The 19,967-nt window shown below is 59.7% G+C and overlaps 1 protein-coding gene across 1 annotated transcript; it reads right to left on the bottom strand.

The window, feature by feature from the left end:
* Positions 1-381: 381 nt before the first annotated feature.
* Positions 382-19,369, bottom strand: LOC123831699. Its single transcript, XM_045858817.1, has 10 exons — positions 19,200-19,369; positions 17,641-18,209; positions 15,493-15,608; positions 14,064-14,312; positions 13,588-13,781; positions 9,933-10,486; positions 8,032-8,090; positions 6,559-6,719; positions 2,249-2,452; positions 382-1,103 (listed from the first exon to the last, which is right to left on the bottom strand). The coding sequence occupies exons 1-10, from the start codon at positions 19,360-19,362 to the stop codon at positions 529-531; spliced, it is 2,844 nt and encodes a 947-aa protein (XP_045714773.1). The 5' UTR covers positions 19,363-19,369; the 3' UTR covers positions 382-528.
* Positions 19,370-19,967: the final 598 nt, after the last annotated feature.

Raw genomic sequence — 19,967 nt, 5'->3', positions numbered from 1 at the left:
CTGGGGGGCTGAGGACAACCTCCTCTTCCCTCCAATCCTCAGTTCTCTCCTCTGCAAACTGGGCACAATGCAGCATGACTCCCAGGATGGCTGTGGGGATTAATGAGAGAATGAGGAGAGGGTCTAGCTGAGTGCTTAGAGCATAGTAGGCACTCAGTAGATGATGGTGTTCCCTCCGACCTCCTACTGTGTGGCTGTCACAGAGCTGGACACAGAGTCTGGCCCTCCAATCACCTTCAGTTAGATAGAGTTCCTGTTGACAGAGGTCATTCATTCACTCATTCAGTCATTGTTCAGTCATTCAACTAGCATTCAAGCTTCATTTCTGAGCACGTACCATGTGCCAGGCGCTGGGACACAGAGCTGAATTAGACACTGGCCCTCGGTCGGGACGAGTTTATTTACTCATTCATTCAGCGCACCCACGGAGACTGGCTGTGTGCTTTGGCTGGGCAGAGGTGGTGTTGGGGGTAAAGTGAGCTTTGCTGGTGGGCGAGGGGTGGGGAGGGGGATGAATCAGCCCCACGGTCACACCTCTGGGTTCGGGAAGAGCAGGAACCCAGAGAAGATGCTGTTGGCACCTTCCATGCCCAGCAGAGAGTTCTTTTCTGTGGCCTGCAGGAAGACGCTCTCCCCCTCCTCCAGCTTGAGCACGATGCCGCCCGTGGTGACCTGGAAGGTGCTCTGGACGTAGTCGCAGAAAGTGACCACCTTCTGCCCACGTTCACGGCCCCGCATGAGGTTCACACACAGGTTGCCTCGTGAGCTGGCGTGGTAGGCGAAGTAGTAGAGGCCGGGCACCTTGCAGATGAACTTGCCACTGCGAGGTTCGTAGTTGTTGTTCTCGTTGGTGATTATGTGGTCGAAGCGGATGGTCTGGTCCTTCCGCAGCGGCGTGTTGACGGTCCGCGTGACGGAGAAGGCGATTTTCTGCGTAGCCTTGTAGTCTCCCGATTCACCCTTGGGGCCACGGGGTCCTGGGGGCCCTGGGGAGCCTTTGGGGCCCATGGGGCCCTTGGGGCCGACTTTTCCTGGCTTCCCTGGAATCCCCGGGTCCCCCTTCTCTCCAAACTCGCCGTGGTCGCCAGCTTGCCCTGGCATCCCTGGAAAAGCAGAGGCAAGAGATTACCAAGAACCGAAGAAAGGGGCCCTGGGCTAAGAGGCAGGGGGCCTGGCTGAGCAACCTTGGGCAGGTCCCTGCTCGTCTCTGGGCCTTAGCCTCTCATTGGTGAAAAAGAGGAGGCTGGTCCGAGGGCCCCCAAGTCCCCTTCCAGCCCTGCTCCCTGAGTCTGTGATGTGCTTGGCTACAGTGGGGACTGACACCCATGGGGCAGGAGCAGGGTCTCCCCGAGGGAGGGGCTGGGCCAGCCCTCCTCACTAGCTCACACAGCACCCTTGCTCAGCCCTCAGCCCAGAGGCCGGGTAATTATCGGCACACGTGCGGTCCTGCTCTGTCCCCTCCCCCGTGGCTGACGTCCCCAACCAATTGTGCAGACTTTCTTGCTGAACCTGGAAGAGGGGCTTGGAACCCTCCCACTCCACCACTCCAAGAAGCTGCTACCCCTCCGTTTGGCACAACACAAGATAAAACCTCTTTCCCATAGAGTGGCGGGGGTTAGTGGCGGAGAACATGGGTTCGGGGGACAGACAGAAGTGCGTATCACGTCATGTCTGCCGTTATTAGCTGTGCCACCTTGACTGAGTCAGATTCTCCACGGCTCAGCCTCCTCATCTGTAAAATGGGGATGATGAGATTTTGTGGGCTTGTGAGGACTGAATGAGCCCATCTGGGGAAAGAGGTTGGTTGGCTCTGAGTCAGTGAACGCAGGAACTACATTTCACGGGGCCCCCTGGATGGCAGGGAGTCTCACTGGATCCCTGTGACAAGCCCACAAAGTACTGTCCGCATTTTACAGGGAAGGGAACAGCCATTCAGAGAGGTAGCCCAGGGAGGCGTGACTGTGGTGGCACCCTCTCTCTACCTGGATTTAGTGGTCAGAGATCCGCCATCTCATCTCAGCCTCAACATTTACTGAGCTCCTTGGGGCAAGTCAGTGGCCTTTCTGGACATCAGTTTTCCCATCTGTAAAATGGGAATCCGAATTCCCTCCTGGCAAAGTTATAGCAAGAGCTCAGCCAGCTGATGGATGGATTAAGTGTTTTTGCAATCTCTAAAGTGGGCAACTGTGACTTGGGACAGGGTGGGGCCTCAGTCAGTGAACCAATGTGTCCCCAGAGTACACAGCACCTTTGTCTCCCTTTATCCCTGGCGTCCCAGGTGTGCCATCAGCTCCTGGTGTCCCCGGAATGCCCGGGACGCCGGGGATGGCGGGGTGCCCGGTGCACTTCTGGGCCTGGGAGACATGCGGTGGCCCCAGGAGCAGCAGCAGCAGCAGCAGCAGCAGGGGGCTACCCCTCAGGGTCTTCATCACCGTGCTGTCCCGGCTGCGTCCTGTGGGGGGACAAGAAGAAGGTGTGGTGGGTTGGCCCTGTGGTGCCTCCTCATTTCTTTTTAAATTCATCCGTCCACTCATTCTTGGTTTGTTTGCGCGTTCAGTCATTCAGTCGTCGGTGTGCTCGCTGAGCGTGCCCTGTCCCCCAGACCCTGTTCCAGATGCTGGGGATACAGTGGTGAACACGTGGCTATGGCCCCGCTGCCGTGGAGCCGACAGTCCAGGGGAAGACAGCTGATAAGCAGGTGAGCGTGGGAGTGAACAGAACCGGTGAGAGATGGTGGTGAGTCCAGAGGGAGCTGGGGGGGGGGCTGCTTTGTGAGGGACAGTTTCTAGATGGGGAGGCATCTCTGAGACGTGGAAATTCACAAAGGGCCGGGGCGAGAATGTCCCCCGGGGGTGGGGGGCGGCAGAGAAGGACAGTGGGGGAAGAGGGGAGGGAGGGGTCAGGGCCCAGCAACAGTGGCCTGCAGGTTTTGGATTTTAGCCTAAGTGTTCTCATTCACTACAGCTTCTAAACTCAGGGTGCCCACGCTGCTCGCGCAGTGAGCTACTTGACATCCTCAGCGCAGCCCCGCAGGGAGGAAGCGGTTATTGCTACACTGAAGGGGACCCTGACGGAAGCTCAGGGTGGCGAGTCACTTGCTGGGGGTCACATAGGAAGGACTGCAGCCAGGACTCGAACCCAGGCCTGTCGGTCACTAAAGCCAGTGTCCCCGCCAGCGGACCAGCCCATGTCTTACGGCAGGATACTCCCGGGTGCCTCCAAAGGCTGTGGCCCCGGGTGAGAGGGTGGTGCTGGGCCCTCCTTAAGCCCAGAGAGCTAGGAGAAGCTCTGGGCCATCTCGAGCTGGGCGGCACCGCCGGCGCCCATGGCATCAGTCCTCAGGGTGGACTCGACCTTAAACCTCATCGAGTCCAACCCATCACTTATTGTTTTAAATCGAGCTGACACTCACTAACATAAATTTGATCATTTAAAAGTGAACATTTAGGTGTTGTTTAGCACATTCATAATGTTGTGTGACACCCACCTCTAGTTCCAAAACATTTTCAACCCCCCCCATAAAACTGTACTCACTAAGCACTCACTCCCCAATCCCACGTCCCCTTCGGCCCCTGACAACTGCCAATCCGCTCTCCCACTCTGTGGCTTTGCCTCAGCTGGACATTCAACATAACACAAATCATACAGTGCGTGACCTTTCGTGTCTGGCTTATTTCACTCAGCATAACGTTGTTCAGGTCCGTCTGTCCTGCAGTAAGCATCAGCACCTTCTGTCTTTTATGGGTGAGCAACAGTCCATTGTATGGACATATTACAGTCTGTCTTTCCCTCCATTGCTGATGGGCTTTCGGGAAGTTTCCACCTTGCAGCTATCGTGAGTAGTGCTGCTGCGAACAGCCAGGTGCAAGAATTGTTGGAATACCTGTTTTTAGTTCTACCTGGGAATGGAATTACTGGAATTACCGCCTGGGCTCTCATGGCAATTCCGTGTTTAACTTTTTGAGGAAACGTCAGCCTGCTATTTAGTCTCCTGAATGACATCTCTGCCAAGGGCTCTTCCATCTTTAACTTGCACCGTCTCAGTAATGAGCAGCTCATTACCTAACCAAGGCAGCCCGTTCCTTCTTTGCCCAGATCCGAGTTCTCCCCTTCCATCGAGCCTTGGGTCACAGTTTCCTCCTCCGGTAAGCCTTTTCTCATCACCCCTCAGGCCACAGAGGCTGAGCTGGTTCCTGCTCTTGAAACGGGAGCACAGAGCGGTCCCTGCACACCTCCCAGGACAACGGTGGGGACCCCGGGGGGCCGTGGCTCGGGAAGGGCCACAGGGGTCCGAGCTCTGGCTCAGACTTGCTGCCGCCGCCGCTGCTATTGGGTCCTCACCGCCCTCTGGGGAAGTAGGTTGTGATTATTTTCCCCTGTTGCAAGTGGGGAAACTGAGGCTCAAACGTTAGGAAGCACCCTGCCCACGGTTATCTGGGAGTTTGTTATGGCCAGACTCCTCCCACCCCTGCCTCGCACTCACTGGGCCAGCCCAGAATTTGGCACGTGGAGGCCTCCCTGGGACCAGAAAAACCTGCCGGGTTCTGGCTCACGTGCCCAGAAAACCAGCCTCACCCCCCAGTCTGGTTCCATCAGTTCACTGCCTGAAGTCCCGCGTTATGCCAGGTTCTGGTCTGGGAGGCTGCACCGGGGCTGTGACTGTGACCGAGAGAGACCAGCTTAGGCTCCGCCCTGCTCCGGAGAGAGGGCGTTTCAGGGGACCCTGCTCATTTTTGAATGAACATCAGTTCCCACTGTTGCTGGAGGTCTCACAAAATGACAGTCTGACAACGTTCATAATCCATGTGTCAGGTACTTAGCAGGGACCAGGCTCTGTGCCTGACATGCCCTTATCTCATTGAACTTGGTCCTTACAACTGTGTCTGGAGAAAGGCATCCCTGACCTCTCATTTTATGGATGAGGAAACTGGGCACAGAGACAATAAGAACCTCAGTCAAGGTCACACAGCTCCGAGGGGCTGGGATTCAAACCCACACCTGTTGGGTCATAACACTCACAGGGTGTTAGGAGGCTGCGGTACTTGGAGGGTGAGAACATGGGCCTTGGAGCCAGACGGCCCGACAGGAGGCACTAGTGCATGGGCTGCACTGGCAGCCGAGCTGGGCCCGGGGCCGCTGCCCCGTGAAGGAAGCTCTCGTCATCACTGTCACTGTGGCTGTTAGGCAGCAAACACACACACGGGTGGTGAGGGACCTGGGGCGTCATCAGGAAATCAGCTGCCGGGGCCCCCAGCAGGCCTCTGCCGCTTCTTAGCTGAGGGCCTCAGACAGCTCACTGCTCCTCTCTGGCCACAGCTGCTCCCACGATACGGGGCTAACACCAATCTCTGCCTCGCGGGGCTGCTGGGAGGACAGAGGAGTTCGGGCTGATGGCAGGGTGTGGCGTGCTGGAAGTGCGTACTACGTATTCGTTGCTTTTAAAATGGTCCCCATCATCTCAGAATCCCCAAGTCATGGGACAGGATGGAAGACGATCGGAAAAGGAGCAGAGGGTCGGTCTCTTTGAGAGGTTGGGCTTGGGGAGGGGCTGCATCTCAGGCAGAGGCGGCCCAGGGGTGCAGAGCGCCCATCAGTGAGGCGGGTGGAGGGACAGCAGGGTCCCGACCTTTGATGAGACCCAGGCTTCTCGGGGCAGTGGGAGGTGGGAGTTGGGGGGTGTAGGGGAATCCGGGCTCTGGCTCACTTCAGGGGCTGCTGAGTCTCACCGGGTGGGACCCCCACCCCGCCCCTGCTGCCTTCCCCAGCCATCACCACCGCCAGCCTTGCCCCTCCCTCATGTCTTTCCCTGCATCGCTGACCCCTCCATCTCCTTCCAGCCCCAACAATTCCTTTGTCCCTGACTTGGAGTCAGGCCAACTTGACCTTGAACCTCCCTGCCCTTCTGCCGCTACCTCCCTGTGTGACCTCAAGCAAGAGCCAGAACCACTCTGAGCCTCTTTGGAAAAGTTAATTTCTATCTGAAAGAGCTGCCAGAGGATTAAATGAGATGGTCCTAAAAAAAATAAAAATAAAAATAAAGGTCCCTGGGGTGGTGCAAGTCAAATCATTCCTTCGAAAGAGTCATCCTATGCTTTCTCAGCAGAATGCAAGGAAGTAAGAGAAGGCAGGTACTGAAGAAGGTCTGGGCTGGGTGGAGGGGGACCTGGGGTCTCACATCCCTCTGCCTCTGACATCTTCGTCCAGGTGGTTTGCTAAACACTGGGTGACCTTGACCTCCTTTAGGGCACATAAGACCCCTGAAAGGTTCTGTTATCCCCAGAGAGGGTCTCGGCCAAGAGGTTCTGTGACTCGCCCCAGGTCACCAGCACTTAAGACGCAGAAGCAGGACTCAGCCTGCGTCTTTGTGACCACACAGCCCGTCTGCTGGTGGCTCCCAGGCAGGCTGCCTCCCCATCCCCTGGGCCCTGGGCGGCTGCAGATCCCCAAGTTCACCTCCAGGCAGTGTGATTCCCGGGGTCAAGGCCCAGGCAGGAATCCCCACTGTGGGAATCACCACCCCCTGCAGGCCACCCCCCAGGCACTGGGCCCCATCCTCACCTTGGAACCTGGCGTCCTGCGGTGGTGCCCTTTGGCGGCGCAGCAGTGGGACCAGGAGCAGGGAGCCTGATGCTCTCTGTGCAAAGCAGAAGTTCCATTCCCCAGACACGGAAGGGCATTCCCCTGACAGCCCCCTCCCATGGGCCCAGGGGGCTGCCCCCCTGCCCCATCACCCCACTCTCACCCCATCCTGCTGCCTGCAGGCAGTTTCAGGTCCCGTTTCTGCAGTGCGGAGGGAATTACTGTAAATAGGGTGGGCCAGTGGTGAGTTTGGTTTCGCCAGCTCAGCAGCTGTGGGGGGAACAGGCTGTCCTGGTAGGATGTCCACAGCTGGTGGCTCGGTCCCAGGGCCTCTGACCTCACGAGCTTCTAAGGGAACAGGGTGTTCCTCAATGAAGTGGAAATGTGGCCGGCCTGGGGCCTGGGCGCTGGAGCTGGAGTCAGAGACCTCGATTCGTAACCTGGCTCTGCTGCTTACCAGCTAAACGTTGTCAGCCAGAGGGGTCCAAGGGAGCCCCATTTCCTCTGTCACGTGATGGGACCATAATTACACCTGCTGCAGGGGCCGCAGGGGGCGCGGAGGGGCTCAGATGGGACAGCGGAGGAGAGGGAGGGCGCGGGGAAGCGCAGCGCACCTGCTCCTTGTTAACAGCACGCCCCGCCCCAGGCTTCCTCTGTCGGGCCCGTCTCCTCTGCTTTCTTCCCAGTCTGCACCCTTGCTCTTTCCCTGTTCCCAGAAAATAATCTAATAATGAAAGATGCATTTTAAATGTGGCCATTATTTATTTATACAAGCAGGGCTTGAAGCTGACGACAATAATAAGCACAGGCAGGGGACTGTTGCTTGTTGGTCTTGGAACCACACCAGGTTAGAGCTGGAGAGGGGCTTGGAGGCCACCCAGCCCATCTGCCTCGGTGTAGATACAGGGAAACTGAGGCCCCGACGTGCCCTGCACGGGGACACGGAGCCACAGGCAGATCAGCCCCGGTCCCTGCCCCTTCTGCTGGGGGAGACCGGGGTGAGCCACCCGGTGACACATGGTTCCGTGGCTCCTGTGACAAACGTCACAAAACAGGAGTGAGTGCTGGAGCCCGGACCTTGTGCAAGTGGCCGATGCAGGACTTGGAGCCGGCATCTGACGCCAGATACAGCCCCGTTCTGGGGCTGCGTCTCCGGCGAGGTGACACCCCATCGGCGCGGTTGCCCGGCAGGCACAGGCACCAGCACCAGCGCTGCATGGGTCAGCAGGGCCCATCCTGATGTCTGTGCCTGGAGATGGGAGACCAGTGGCCTGTGGGTGCTGCCTGATGGGGCCTGTTAACTGCAGTGGGTGGTAGGGAAAGAAAAGAGCAGCTCGATAAAACCAAAGGGGCCAGGCCTGGGTGGGGATGGGATGGTGCTGGGTGCTGGTGGAGAGAGGGGGGTGAGTGGGTTGCAGGTCCAGGAGACCATCTGAGGGTTTCTGGGGCCACCTGGGTCTGGCCTCTAGTTCTTTGGTGGCTGGTGGCAGTGGGAGAAGATGAACTTGAACCTGGGGTAGAAGCGGCAGGGAGGAGGTAAAGGCAGGGCTCAGGAATCGACCTCTTCCAAGTTGGAATCCCAGCCCCACCTTTTTCTGGTTACATGGCCTCAGGGACATTTATTGACTTCCTGGGGTTGGCACGGGCGGCGGAGGGGGGCGGCGCAGTGAGGTAACCTGCCCACCTGGGGCCCAGCTGAGTGCCCAGCCCTTGGTGGGCACAGTGCAAACCTGGGGAAAGTGTGGTTTATTTGAAAAGACAGAATTCTTGGAGCCTGGGAATGTAGGAGCCACACCTAGATTCACGGGAGGATTAGACCAGGGACAAGGAGTGAGGGGGTCTCTGAGTCTTGACCCCTGAGTGGAACCAGCTGACCTCTGTGCCCATAGAACTGCTGACTTGCATCCCTTCGTGAAAAGACATCGAAAGCCCCTCAATGGGAGACCCTCACAGCTCGGCGTGCCTCGTGCTGGCCCCTGTCCTGCTCACTCCCACACCCTCCTCTCCTGCCCCCTGGAAACGTCTCCCCCAGTTCTTCCCAGCCCAGCAGAGAAGCCGGCATTTTCACAGGCCTGTCTCTCCTGACAAAGAGAGAACAACAGGGAAACAATTATGGAAAATAAAAATGGCCCTAACACTGTCGTTTCCCAGAGTACGGGTCTCTGATCTGATGCTGCAGCCCACATATGTGGCCTATTGATTTTTTAAACAGAAGCGGCCTGAGAAGAAAGATGTATCACCGTGGGCATCGCCGGGCGGGCTGCTGAGTGGCCGAGGGCGGGGAGCTGTGAGCGGAGCGGCCCCGTGACCCCGGCCGCGTCCCTGCTGGAGGCACCCAGGCTCCGTGAACCGGGCCGGGCCCCTCGGCCCTGGCCTCTGCTCTCTCTCCGTGTGTGTGCGTGTCCTTCTCTGTCCCTCCTTCCCAGCTCACACACTTCTCGTGTCCCTACCATGTGCAGGCACGTGCCAAAGCGGCCCTGCCCTCAGGGAGCCCTCAGGGAGCCCTCAGGGCTTGGTCATGAACACTGACTAACGTAACGCGTTGGTGAGCATCAGGCCTGGTGCATAGGGAGTGCTCAATAATCCCAGCTGTTGTGATGCTTTCATTCACTCACTCGTTCACGCTCTGAGTCCTTGATTTACCCACTTACCCATTCAGTCACCCCAGTTCACTCATTCATTCAGCACAAGTTCATTGCACACCTGACCTTTGTCTATGCTGGGCTTACCCGAGCCCGAACCCCACCCCAAGACAGGTGCTCCTGAAATTCAACATGAATCTGGGAACTCGAACACACCCTTGTTCACCTGTGAACACGGATACCTTTAACGACAGCACTGCCTCTCACAAGTGACAGCGGATGGCCCCTTGGGGACCTCTTGGAGTCTCCCAAAGGGCCGGATGGTGCCGGGCATCCCAGCATCGGCGCCAACCTGGATGGGGCCCTAGCGAGATGCCCCTGTGAGTCCGGAGCCCACAGACAGCGGTGGCAGGGGCCTCTCTGAAGGTGAAGAGACCTGCTTCCTCCAGGTGGCAGAGAGGACTCAGAGCCATGCGTTTTCATTGATTTAATCATTTATTTATAGGTCTGCCTGAGTCCTTCCACACTTAGAGACAAGTAATGATGGCACCAGGGGTGTTGGCTAAGTGTCAAGGCAGCGGGTCCTGCAGGAACTCAGAGAAGGGAGAGAACTCACGGGGCGGGGGTCAGGGTGGGCTTTCTGGAGGAGGAGTCCATCGGGCGGGTGGGGAGAAAGGCCCGAGCATGGGTGCGGCACGGCGAGTTCACGCGGGAAAGCCGGGCGGGGGGGTGGGGGTGGCCCGGGGCTGGTGGGGCGGGCCTGGCGCCCTAGTCGGGGAAGAGCAGGAAGCCAGAGAAGACGCTGTCGGAGCCCTCCGTGCCCACCATGCCGTTGTAGTCGTTGACCGCCAGCCACACCTCGTCGCCCACCTGCAGACGCAGCAGCACCCCGCCGGAGCTGACCTGCTTGCTGTTGGACATGTGGTCGCAGAAGGTGGTCATCTTGACATCGTTGTGGTACAGCAGCACGCACAGGTTGGCCGTCTGTGACGTGTGGTGGGTGAAGTAGTAGAGGCCGGGGACTTTGCAGGTGAATTTGCCCGTGGTTGTGTCATAATCCCCCTGTGGGTTAGTGATGACCGTGTTGAACTTGACCAGGCTATTGTCTCTCGGGTACTGGACGGTCTGCCGTGTGACCGTGAACACTGACTGGTGCTTCTGCTTGTATCTGCCTTCCTCTCCCGGCTCCCCGGTGGGCCCCATTAATCCGGGGTTCCCCGGCAACCCGGGGGCTCCCATGGGGCCGTTCTTCCCAGGGATGCCCGGTGTGCCAGCTTCTCCCTTCTGACCCTTGGGTCCTCGTGTCCCAGGAACAGCTGGGATGCCTGGGGAGAGAGCAGGTGGGAAGGGAGTGATGGGGAAGGCGACAGAGGAGAGGGACCCTGGCGCTGGCCTCTAGGGGACACACCGTTGGGTTCTGGTCTCTGGACTCTCTTTCCACCAGAAGCACTGTCCACCTGGGGCCATGCGCAGGAAGCAGGGGCGCCAGAACAGCTGGTAAGCGGGTCAGAGTCCAAGCCCTGCCCCCTGCACCCTGCCCCCTGCCCCCTGCCCCACCCCCGCTCGCATACAGACTTGCCTTCTGACCTTGGCTGAGACACTGTCTCCTGGCCTCAGCCTCCACATTCCTGACGCGGAGGGCAGGAGTAGCCAGCCCAGGGGGCGTCAAGGGTGGGATCTCAGTGTGTCAGAGGCCACGGGCAGCACGTGGCCTCGGAGAGCTTCTACGTGGCCGACGCGATGTGTTACTAACTTTCTTATTTGCAGCCCAGCGTTGGTGCGTTCAGACCTCCCTCACCCGAAAGTCCGGTTCCCCCTGACGAAAATCGGGAGATCGGTCCGAGGCAGATTCCCCGGGGAGCTCCCAGGTCCGGTTTCAGGTCCTGCCACGGGCACTGGCCCCTTCAAGGCCCTTTGCCTAACATTATATTTACAAAGTTTTTCAACTTTTAATGTTAAAATAATCACAGACCCACAGGAAGTTGAAACAAAAGAGGCAAGAAGGTCCCATGGGCTGGTCCCCTAGTTGTCCCCCTGGCACATCCTCACGCCCGGGACGGGGACCTTGGTGCGACCCACCAAGCTCCACTCACACACACTGTGCACACTGTGTGTGCGTGCATAGTTCTAACACAATTCCATAGTGTGTGTAGATGTGTGTGACACCCCCTCCCTGCCATCAGATGTACCCCTCATTTAGGGTTGTTTTTCTAAAAGAGGGCCTTCAAATTCGACAAGTCTCGGAGCCCTGCCAAACCCATGTCTGCGCCCCAGGCCAGCTCAGTGCGTGGGAACCACTGGACAGAGCTGAAGAGAAGCTGCCCCTCGAAGGGCGCTGCTCCCGCCTGCTGCCCCCGCCCCGCTCAGCCCGCTTCAGCTGCTCGTGACAGCTGGCCGGGTTCTGCTCTCCTCACTTTGAAGGGGAGACGATTAAGATCAGATGCTTGCCCAAGGCCATGTTGCTGGTAGGAGGTGGATTCAAGGCTCAAAGTCAAGTCTGAGTTGCAGTCAGAATGTCTGATTCTTGTTACCACCCCCGTCATCTGCGCCTCTGTGAGATTCTTCTCCCCTTGTCCAAACCATACTTATCTTTTAGGGCCCGGCACCAGACTCCTCTTCCAGGAAGCCCTCTCTGACCACCTCTGCCTGCCCTCATGGCCGCTTCCTCCTCTGGCTTTCTTAGGAGCGGGTGTCTGTGCAAACCTACTTGTGGCAGATCCTCTACATGGCTCATGGGCTATTTAGGTCCCAGGGTTAAGAGCGGGGGCTCAGGACCCAACAGACCTAGGCTTCAGGCTGCGTGACCCTGGGCAGGTGACCGCCCCTTCCTGAGCCTCTTTTGCCCGGTTGAGATAAGGGCATAAGGAACTGGATCCCGCAGAGCCATCGGAGAGAATGGGATGGGAGAAGGCACGTGCCAGGCACATCGCAGGAAGTACTCAGTGAGTGCCAGGTCCCTGTGACGGTCATCAGCGATGCTGAGTGGGCGCCGCGTCTCATCCTTCGAGATGTCTTCCAGCATGTGATTGGGAGGGGCAGGCCTCAGCCGTGGGGAGGGGGCCTGAGAGGCGGTGGACGGCAGTGGTTAAGGCAATGGCCTTTGGAGTTGGACAGGGCTCCACTGTGTGACTTTAGGCAGGTTGCTCAACCTCTCTGAACCTCAGCTTTAACATTTATAAACAGGAGTAAATCACTTCTTCAAAGGATTTGGGCCACAGTTTTGTTCATTTGCAAACGAGTTAAGAGTTTGATCTGCCCCACTTGGAACCACACCTGGCACAGGCAGGAGCTCAAAAAGTTAGGGGCCCTCTGCCCCTGGGCAGTGAGGTGGTCAGAGGCAGCCTGAAGCACAGGGTCCCCAAAAATGGCACACCTGGGGATCCTCCTTCAGCTCACCCCGAACTGGAGGATTTCTTCTGGAATGTTGGTAAAATTCCACTCCGTTGCCAGGAGGGAAGGTGACTTGGGGAAATTCCTAAGGACATTCCTCTGCACTGGCTCCCCATCCCCCCACCTCTGCCTCCCCCATCAGCTCTGCCCACCCCCAGCCCAGCCTCACACATGCCACCCCCAGGCACACCCCTCCGTGTCCCAGATATGCGCCTACTTCAAAGGGGGCACCGCACCGAAGACTCCAGCCTCAGCCAGCACCAGCCCAGCCTCAGCCAGCACCAGCCCCGCTCCTGTCCTCAGCCCCTTTGCTCAGGCTGGAGCTTGCCTGTGAATCCCCAACAGAAGGTTCCTGGGATCCTGACTTCTCACCCCTACCCCTCCAACTGCCCAGATCTTAGGGAGGAGGTGAGCACAGATTTCTGGTGGAAACAACGATAACAACAGCAATAACCACCATAGCCTACATTTTGCGATGCCTTCCCCGTGTTTGGCAGTTTTATAACTTAATCACCATAGCACCCTGTGCAGTAGGCACTACCCTCTCCCCGCTTCACGGATGAGGAGACCGAGGCACCAGATGGTGAGCAAGTGCTTTGCACAAGTTCACACAGTGGGAAGCAGTGGGGCTGGGACTTGAACCCTGCTCATCTGTGCATTGTATACACTCCCTGTGCTCGCCCCACCTTCCCCAGGGGTCCATGTTGCAGAGCGAGTAGTAGAGGGGTTGTAACACAACAGTAGCCTGGCATTTTAGAGTTTGCCAGAGGTTTCCCCGTGGTCCCTGTCCTGTGGCCCTCCCCGCTGCCTTCTGAGCAGGGGCCTGTCTTCTCTCCCTAGCATCAGGTGAGCAGTCTGAGGGGGCCTGAGGCCTGGGCTCTAAGGGGCTACCCCTGCCGAGAGAGCGGGGCTGTGCCCCGGGAGCAGCCGTGGCAGGAGGGACCAGGCTCCTTGCCATGGGGTTGCTGTCCTTTCCCCAGACCCGCCCCCGCCCCCAGGCCTGGGCGACCCCTCCCCACGAGGCCCGCCCACTCACCTGGTTCACCCTTGGGCCCTTGCAGTCCGTCGTGCCCGTCCTTCCCTGGGGCCCCGGGCAGGCCCGGCATCCCGGGGATCCCATAGCACTGCGTGCTGGCCTGGCTCTTGGGCGGCAGCGCCAGCAGGAGCAGCAGCAGGTTCAGTCCAAGGTGGGCCCAGGAGCTGGAGCCCCTGTCCATCCTGGGGAAGGAGCTGGACGGGAGACCTGGGCTGGCCCACCCGGCCCCTTGCCCCCCCTCCTCGCCCTCTCACTGCCCAGGGCTCATCCCCCTCCACCCTCAGGAAGCCACCTCCCTTCCCCGGGCCCCTCACCCCTTGGGGCCGCACGATGCATGGACGGTGGGGGAATGACTTGGAGCTCAGACCCCCAGCTTAGCGGGGATGGGAACCCCCCACCTTCTCTCACAAATCAGGCTGTCCCCGGGGCCATGTCTCAGGAAGGTGGTGGGGAAAATAACCTCCATTCACCCTCACCTGGACCGGGGTCCTGGCCTCACCTGGGGGTAGGAGGTCTGTGGCCTGGTCACTGAGATGCCTTCCAATCTGCTTCCCCTCTCCAAGGCAGGAGGACACCGTCTCAGAGTGGACACAGCAGGGAGGGCCCCGAGCGGACTGGGTGGCCCCCGCCTCCCACCCTCCCCGCAGTCGCACATCCCCTTTCCCATATTTTTTCCTGACTCGATACTTTCTTTCGGGCACTGAGCCAGGCTGACCACAGTGACACTTCCGTGGCCCCCACCCCCAGGTCACGCGTGTCCGAAATGGGGAAACGTCCACCACTCCGGATCTGGCGGAGGGCGTGTGCGCGCCTGTGTCTGTGTAAACACAGCCTCCTGGGCAGACTTCCCCTGGAGACAAGTTCCGCCCTTGGACACCTGTCCCCACTGGCTGGCACTCCTTGTGCCCGAGACTCAGCTGCTTCACCCCCCCCCACCCAAGGAGGAAATCGTTGTCCCCTGACAGGTGAGGACACTGAGGCTCAGGGAGGCCTGGGCATTTGCCCAAAGGAACCACGTAGTGAGTGGGTTCTGGGGGTCCGAAGCCTTGCTCTGACCCCTCTGCTCAGCTCCCACAGAAACAAGCCTCCTGTGCACTTGTCAAGTGGCAGGCCTGGTTCTAGAAGCTTCCATGTGCCCCCGCCCATATCACAGTTGGGGCTGGACGCCCAGGACAGGTGAACTTTGATGGCAGGCAGCCTGCTGAGTCGGACGGGCTCCTCTGGCTGCTGTCGGTGGCCTCAGGGGTTCATTTCCAGCCCTGCCGCCCCCTTGCCTGGGACCTTCAGCAGACCACGGACCCCACCCGGGCCTGTCCCCCAGCCCTTCACTGGATGGTGCAGAGGGCCGGGGCTGCGCACGTGGGCATCTCTTCCTCGGCTGGGGCCCCCGATGAACCCACCTTCCCTGCCTGCACTGCCCCCCTCACCTCTCCCCCTGGCACCCCTGCCTTTGGTCTTGGAGCCTCTTATGGTCTTGGAGCCTCTTGGAGCCTCCTACGGCCCAAGGGTCGGGCTGGCAGAGCTGGGAGAGGCCCCCACCTCCTCTTCTCCTCCTACAAGATTCCAGGGAGGAAGGAGGTGGCAGGCTGCGGAGCCCCCCAGCCCTGGCCCCACCCCTGCCACCTGTGGCATTCGGCGCCGGGTCCTGCTCCGTAAATGGGGGGTCCCACTGGCTCCCGTGCAGGGCAGTGCTGAGGACTCTGGGGCATGAGCGGGAGTTCAGAGCCTCGCCCCTGCCTCCCCAGGGGATCCTCGGGGCCTCAGTCTCCCCACCCGCCCCTCCACATGCTGGCATGAGGCTGCAGAGTGTGGGGCGAGAGCAAAGATGTGAGTGCACTTGGCCCTGAGATTCCCGGGGCGGGGAGCGGATGGATGGCACCTGAGCTCCCATCTTCCTCCCCTCACTTGCGCCTCGGTCTGCTTTGTCCAGCAGATGGCAGCCTCCGCCCGTGCTCGGCACTTCCCCGCCCCACCTGCCGGTCCAGCTGGGTCCCTTCCTTTCGGAGGGGGCAGCGGTTTGCCTGGCAGAGGTGGGTCGGTATGGGCGGGATTCAGGGTAAGGCGGGACCACTGTTTCTACAGCCTGGTCCCTCCCGCCCCCTTGGGGCTCCACCGCTGCCCTCTCCTTTGAGTCTCACTGCAGTGAGAGAAGCCCTCCACTTGGGGATCAGGCAGAGCAGGTTCAAATCTAGGTCCTGCCACTCTGGCAGTGTGACCTTGAGTCAATGCCTTCCTTCTTTGAGCCTCAGCATCCTCATCGCTTTGCTGGGGTTACATGTATCAGTGGGTGACATGTCCGCACACAGAAGGTGCTCAACGACCTGTTTCTCTTCCCAGCCCAGGGGTGGGTGTGTTCTGGGGGGCAGGAGGGTCACTGGGGCAGAGCGGGGACCCAGTGGGTCTGAAGGCCCTGCAGCATCCAGCACTGCCCCAGGGCTACAGGGTGTCCCTCCTTTCTTCCTGACTCCCATAGGCTTTCGGCCGGGCCGCCGCAGGCCAGGGTCTTGGCTGTGTCGGAGACAGGGGCGGGGGTTTGTGCGTTCGGACTCTGAGGCTGCTTGTGTGTCCGTTAGTGGTTGGGGGAGACAGTCCCTGGGGGGTGCCGGTGATGTGTGAGCAAGCACGGGCCTGCCGGAGGGAGTGGGGGTACACACCCCTGCGTGTCAGGGGTGTCCTGGGTCACCCGTCTCAAGGCGTGTGTGTCAGAGTACTTGTGACAGTTCACCCGGGCCCTCAGGCGTCTGAGGCAGGGGCTCGTAGGTGTGACGGCCCGTAAATCCCCGGGTAGGGCTGTGGGTTTGTTGGTGTAACGCCTGTGGATGTCCAGGGGGTGTGCACGGGTGTGTCTAAGAAAGTGAGTGTGCGCTGAGGGAGGGGATCCTGTGCCCGTGTTTCAGTGAGAAGGGGACAAGTCTTGGTCCGGGAATGTGGGGAGGTGTGCATTCGTGGTGTGCGTGCACGTGTGTGCTTGTGTGCATGCGTGCGTGTGTGTGCATGCAGCACAAAGATAAGCCAGCCCCCCTGGGAAAATGCGCGGGGCAATGGACATTCTCGGGACCGACTGCTGGTCTCCTCATTTTCCTCACATGCACAGGGCACACCGGGCCGGCTTCTTGCTCCCTTGCAGCTCCTGGATGGGCCTCGTGGGACCCTGGGAATGAGCCATGGACGTTCCGGACCCACCGCCCCAGTCTTGCGGCCCCAGCCTCCGTGCCTGCCGGGGTTGAAGCCCGGGGCCGGACTCAGGAAACTGCCTTTGGGGAGGACAGGTGGATGCCCTTGGGCCAACTGCCCCCCACCCCCAAGCCCTGCCCCTGCCTTTCGGGTCATTTGTCAGGCGTGTGGCTGTGGAGGCTGACAGGGCAGTGGTTAGACCCCCAGGCTTGGGCACCAGCAACACCTGGAGTTAAATCCCAGCTCCTGCGCTTTATGCCTGCCCCAGCGCCCAGCCTCAGCTTTATTATCTGGAAAACAGGGTTATAATTCCCATCTCAGAGCCCGACTGTAAAGATTATACAAAATGTAACAATAGCTGAACTGATGTAGCCCTGACGACGAAGCAGGCACCGCACCACTATTTTCACAGAGTAATTCCTTTAGCCCTCCCACACCCTCTGAGACAGGGGCTATTCTTATTCCCACCTTCCAGACCGGGAAACTGAGGCTCCCTGAAGTTACACGACAGACTCAACTGGGCCACCCGTAAATGGCGGCCTCAGGATTTGCACCCAAGCCGATGAGGCCCCCGGGACCTGTCCAACATACGTTGTAAAATACCGAATAAGGGCCTGGCTGTAAGCACCGAACTGTTGTCCTTCTCACGCCTGCCTCCCAGTGCCCGGGGCAGCAACTGAGTCTCAAGCCAGCAGACAGGGACACAGGCATTTATTCCAGGACGAGTTCCAAGAAAGGATCTTTCTTCAGCTAACACAGCAGCACCCCACTTGACAGAGCAGAGCACAGACCCCAGAGAGGTGGAGCGAGTGGGCCCGGGTCACACAGCAGGAAGCAGGCGAGGCCAGGGGAGGGGAGGGGTCCCGCCCTGGTTCAGGCGGATGGGAAGATGAGGAAGCCACTGAAGACGCTGTCCGCCTCGGGGCCCTGGTAGATGCGGCCCTTCACGGGGTCTTTTTCGATCCAGACCTGGTCTCCGTTCTGCAGCTGGAGCACCGTGCCCCCGGACACCACCTGGAACATGCCCTTGCTGTTGGTGTCACAGAAGCCCAAGGAGCGCTGGGTCAGGCCACTCCTGGAGGACATGATGGACAGGCAGATGTCCCACTTGGACACCACCTGGAAGGTGAAGTAGTAGTAGCCCGGCACGGCACAGACGAACTTGCCCGAGCGGCTCTGGTAGCGGCCTTCCTCGTTGGTGATGACCGTGTCGAAGATGACCACGTTGCCGACTGTCGGCGGGTTCCGCCTTATGGCCGAGAAGGCCGGCCTCGGCTGGTCGTTGATGTCTCCTGGGTTGCCCTTGATGCCCCTGTCTCCCGGGATGCCAGGGGCACCCAGGGGACCACTGGGGCCTGGGTAGCCCATTTTGCCAGGGATGCCAGGGGGCCCGGGGTCCCCCTCGTCTCCTTTAAGACCTCGGATGCCTGTCCGGATGCCAGGGGCCCCTGTGGGGAGGAAGGCCAGGGTGGGAGTGAAAGTCCAGTGTCTGCCCGTCCTCGGGGAGGTGGCTGGGACCCCAGGATGCGGTGGGATAGTGGATAGGGGAGTGCCTGGGCCTTTAAGACATTGATTCTGGGTGGCCCTGTGACCTTGGGCAAGTACCTCAGCCTCTCTGAGCCTCAGCTTCTTTATTGATACAATGGATGGAAGCGTGAACAAGTGCTTGGGGAAGTGTCACGTTCTGGGAAATGCAGGGCACTGGTTCCCCCACTGTGCCTCTGCCCGCGGACCTGCACCCCTTTGAAGTTTCAGGGTGCCTGAAGGCAAATTGTTGCGAACGAACGTCCCTGCAGGTCTTTCCTGTCTGCTGTGGACTGTGAAGTTGGGGGAGGGGGGCGGGTTCCGAGAGACTTCCCTTCCCCGTTCTGCTCATGGCCTCCTCCCTTTCCCGTCACCCCCAGGCTTTCCCCTCCCACGTGAGAGTTTCAGAAGCCTGGACGGGCTGGAAAGGGGGAGAAGGGGGGTGTGGGTGAAAAGAAGCAAACAAGGATAGCGGCACTAAGTGATCCCTCTCTGTGTGCCGGGCGGGGTTATCTCTCCGTTTTACAGATGAGGAGGCTGAGTCTCCCAGAGGGGCACACAGCAAGACAAGGAAGGGCACCCAGGTCTAACACCCAGGGCACACAACGACCGAGGACTGGGTGCAGTTTCAGGACCAGTCCCATTCATTGCTTGCAGTGACCCATTCCCAGAGGAGACAGACAAGGCCGAGGACAGAGGGCTCGGGCAGCTAGGAGGACATGGAGAAGCCTGCAAGTCTGGGGACATGGTCCGGGGAAAAGGCCAGGCCCCCCGCCTCAGACTCTGAGACCAAGGGAGATTGGAGGGGCTTTATGTGGTAGCCTCCTGCTTTTTGGTGCCACCCCCAAGCCTCCACCCTGCAGCCCAGGCCACGTAAAGGGATGAGGGGCCAGGGTTCAGAGGGAGGTACTTACCTGGCTCCCCTCGCTCCCCCTTGAGGCCCGGCCGCCCAGGTCGGCCAGGTCTCCCTGCAGCCCCGTTCTGCCCGTTTGGTGCTTGGCAAACGTCCTGGGCCAGCGTGGACGCCAGGGTCATGGCCAGCACACCAACCACCAGCCAGCCCCATGGGGCTTCCATGATGCCGCTGCAGAGACACAACAGGGTCCGGGTGGCTGGACACCACCCACGCATGTACACCCAGTTCTCATACTTGAGTCCCCCCCTCCACACACACACAACGATATCTCCTCATCCCGTTACCACCAGTGCACACCTCCCCGCTTGAGGGGCGTCTGCGTCCACACCCCACCCAGCTCCAGGGAGCATGAACCTTTACAGAGAACCACGGACGCACACAGATGTGCACAGACTGCTGAGCACACCCATGAGGTCACACTCGCAGACGCACGAACGGCCTCTCACTCACACACTGCCAGGCGCGCAGACCGACTCCACCCCTCACTCACCTGGACGCACACACGTCCCTACACCCCTGCAGACGACCCATTCCACTGAGCAAACATTTATGGGGAGGCCGCCCCCTGCTGAACCAGCACTCTCTCACCCCGACGGCAGAGCGGTGCGTGCACGCGGGAATTCACGAACGCCTGCCCGCACACCTGCTCACTCCCCTCCACACGCGTCCCCTTGCAGGCTGACTGTCCCCCACGGCCTCCTCTGCAAGACCCTTGTGCTGGGCTCTGAACCTCTCGGCCTCCAGCTTCTTGTGTTTGGGGCAGTCA

This window comes from Phyllostomus hastatus, unplaced genomic scaffold (assembly GCF_019186645.2).
Source record: "Phyllostomus hastatus isolate PE091 unplaced genomic scaffold, TTU_PhHast_1.1 phas_scaffold_182, whole genome shotgun sequence".
NCBI classification, from domain to species: Eukaryota; Metazoa; Chordata; class Mammalia; order Chiroptera; family Phyllostomidae; genus Phyllostomus; species Phyllostomus hastatus.
Note: the sequence above shows the minus strand (reverse complement) of the source record. Positions and strands in the feature narration are given on the sequence as shown.

Coding starts and splice junctions, on each gene's coding strand:
- LOC123831699 (XM_045858817.1), bottom strand. CDS start 19,362: ATGGAAGCCCCATGGGGCTGGCTGGTGGTTGGTGTGCTGGCCATGACC. Junction 15,609..17,640: donor GCTTCCTCATCTTCCCATCC/GCCTGAACCAGG, acceptor CACCTCTGCCAG/GCAAACCGCTGCCCCCTCCG. Junction 14,313..15,492: donor CAAAGCAGACCGAGGCGCAA/GTGAGGGGAGGA, acceptor GGGCCACGGAAG/TGTCACTGTGGTCAGCCTGG.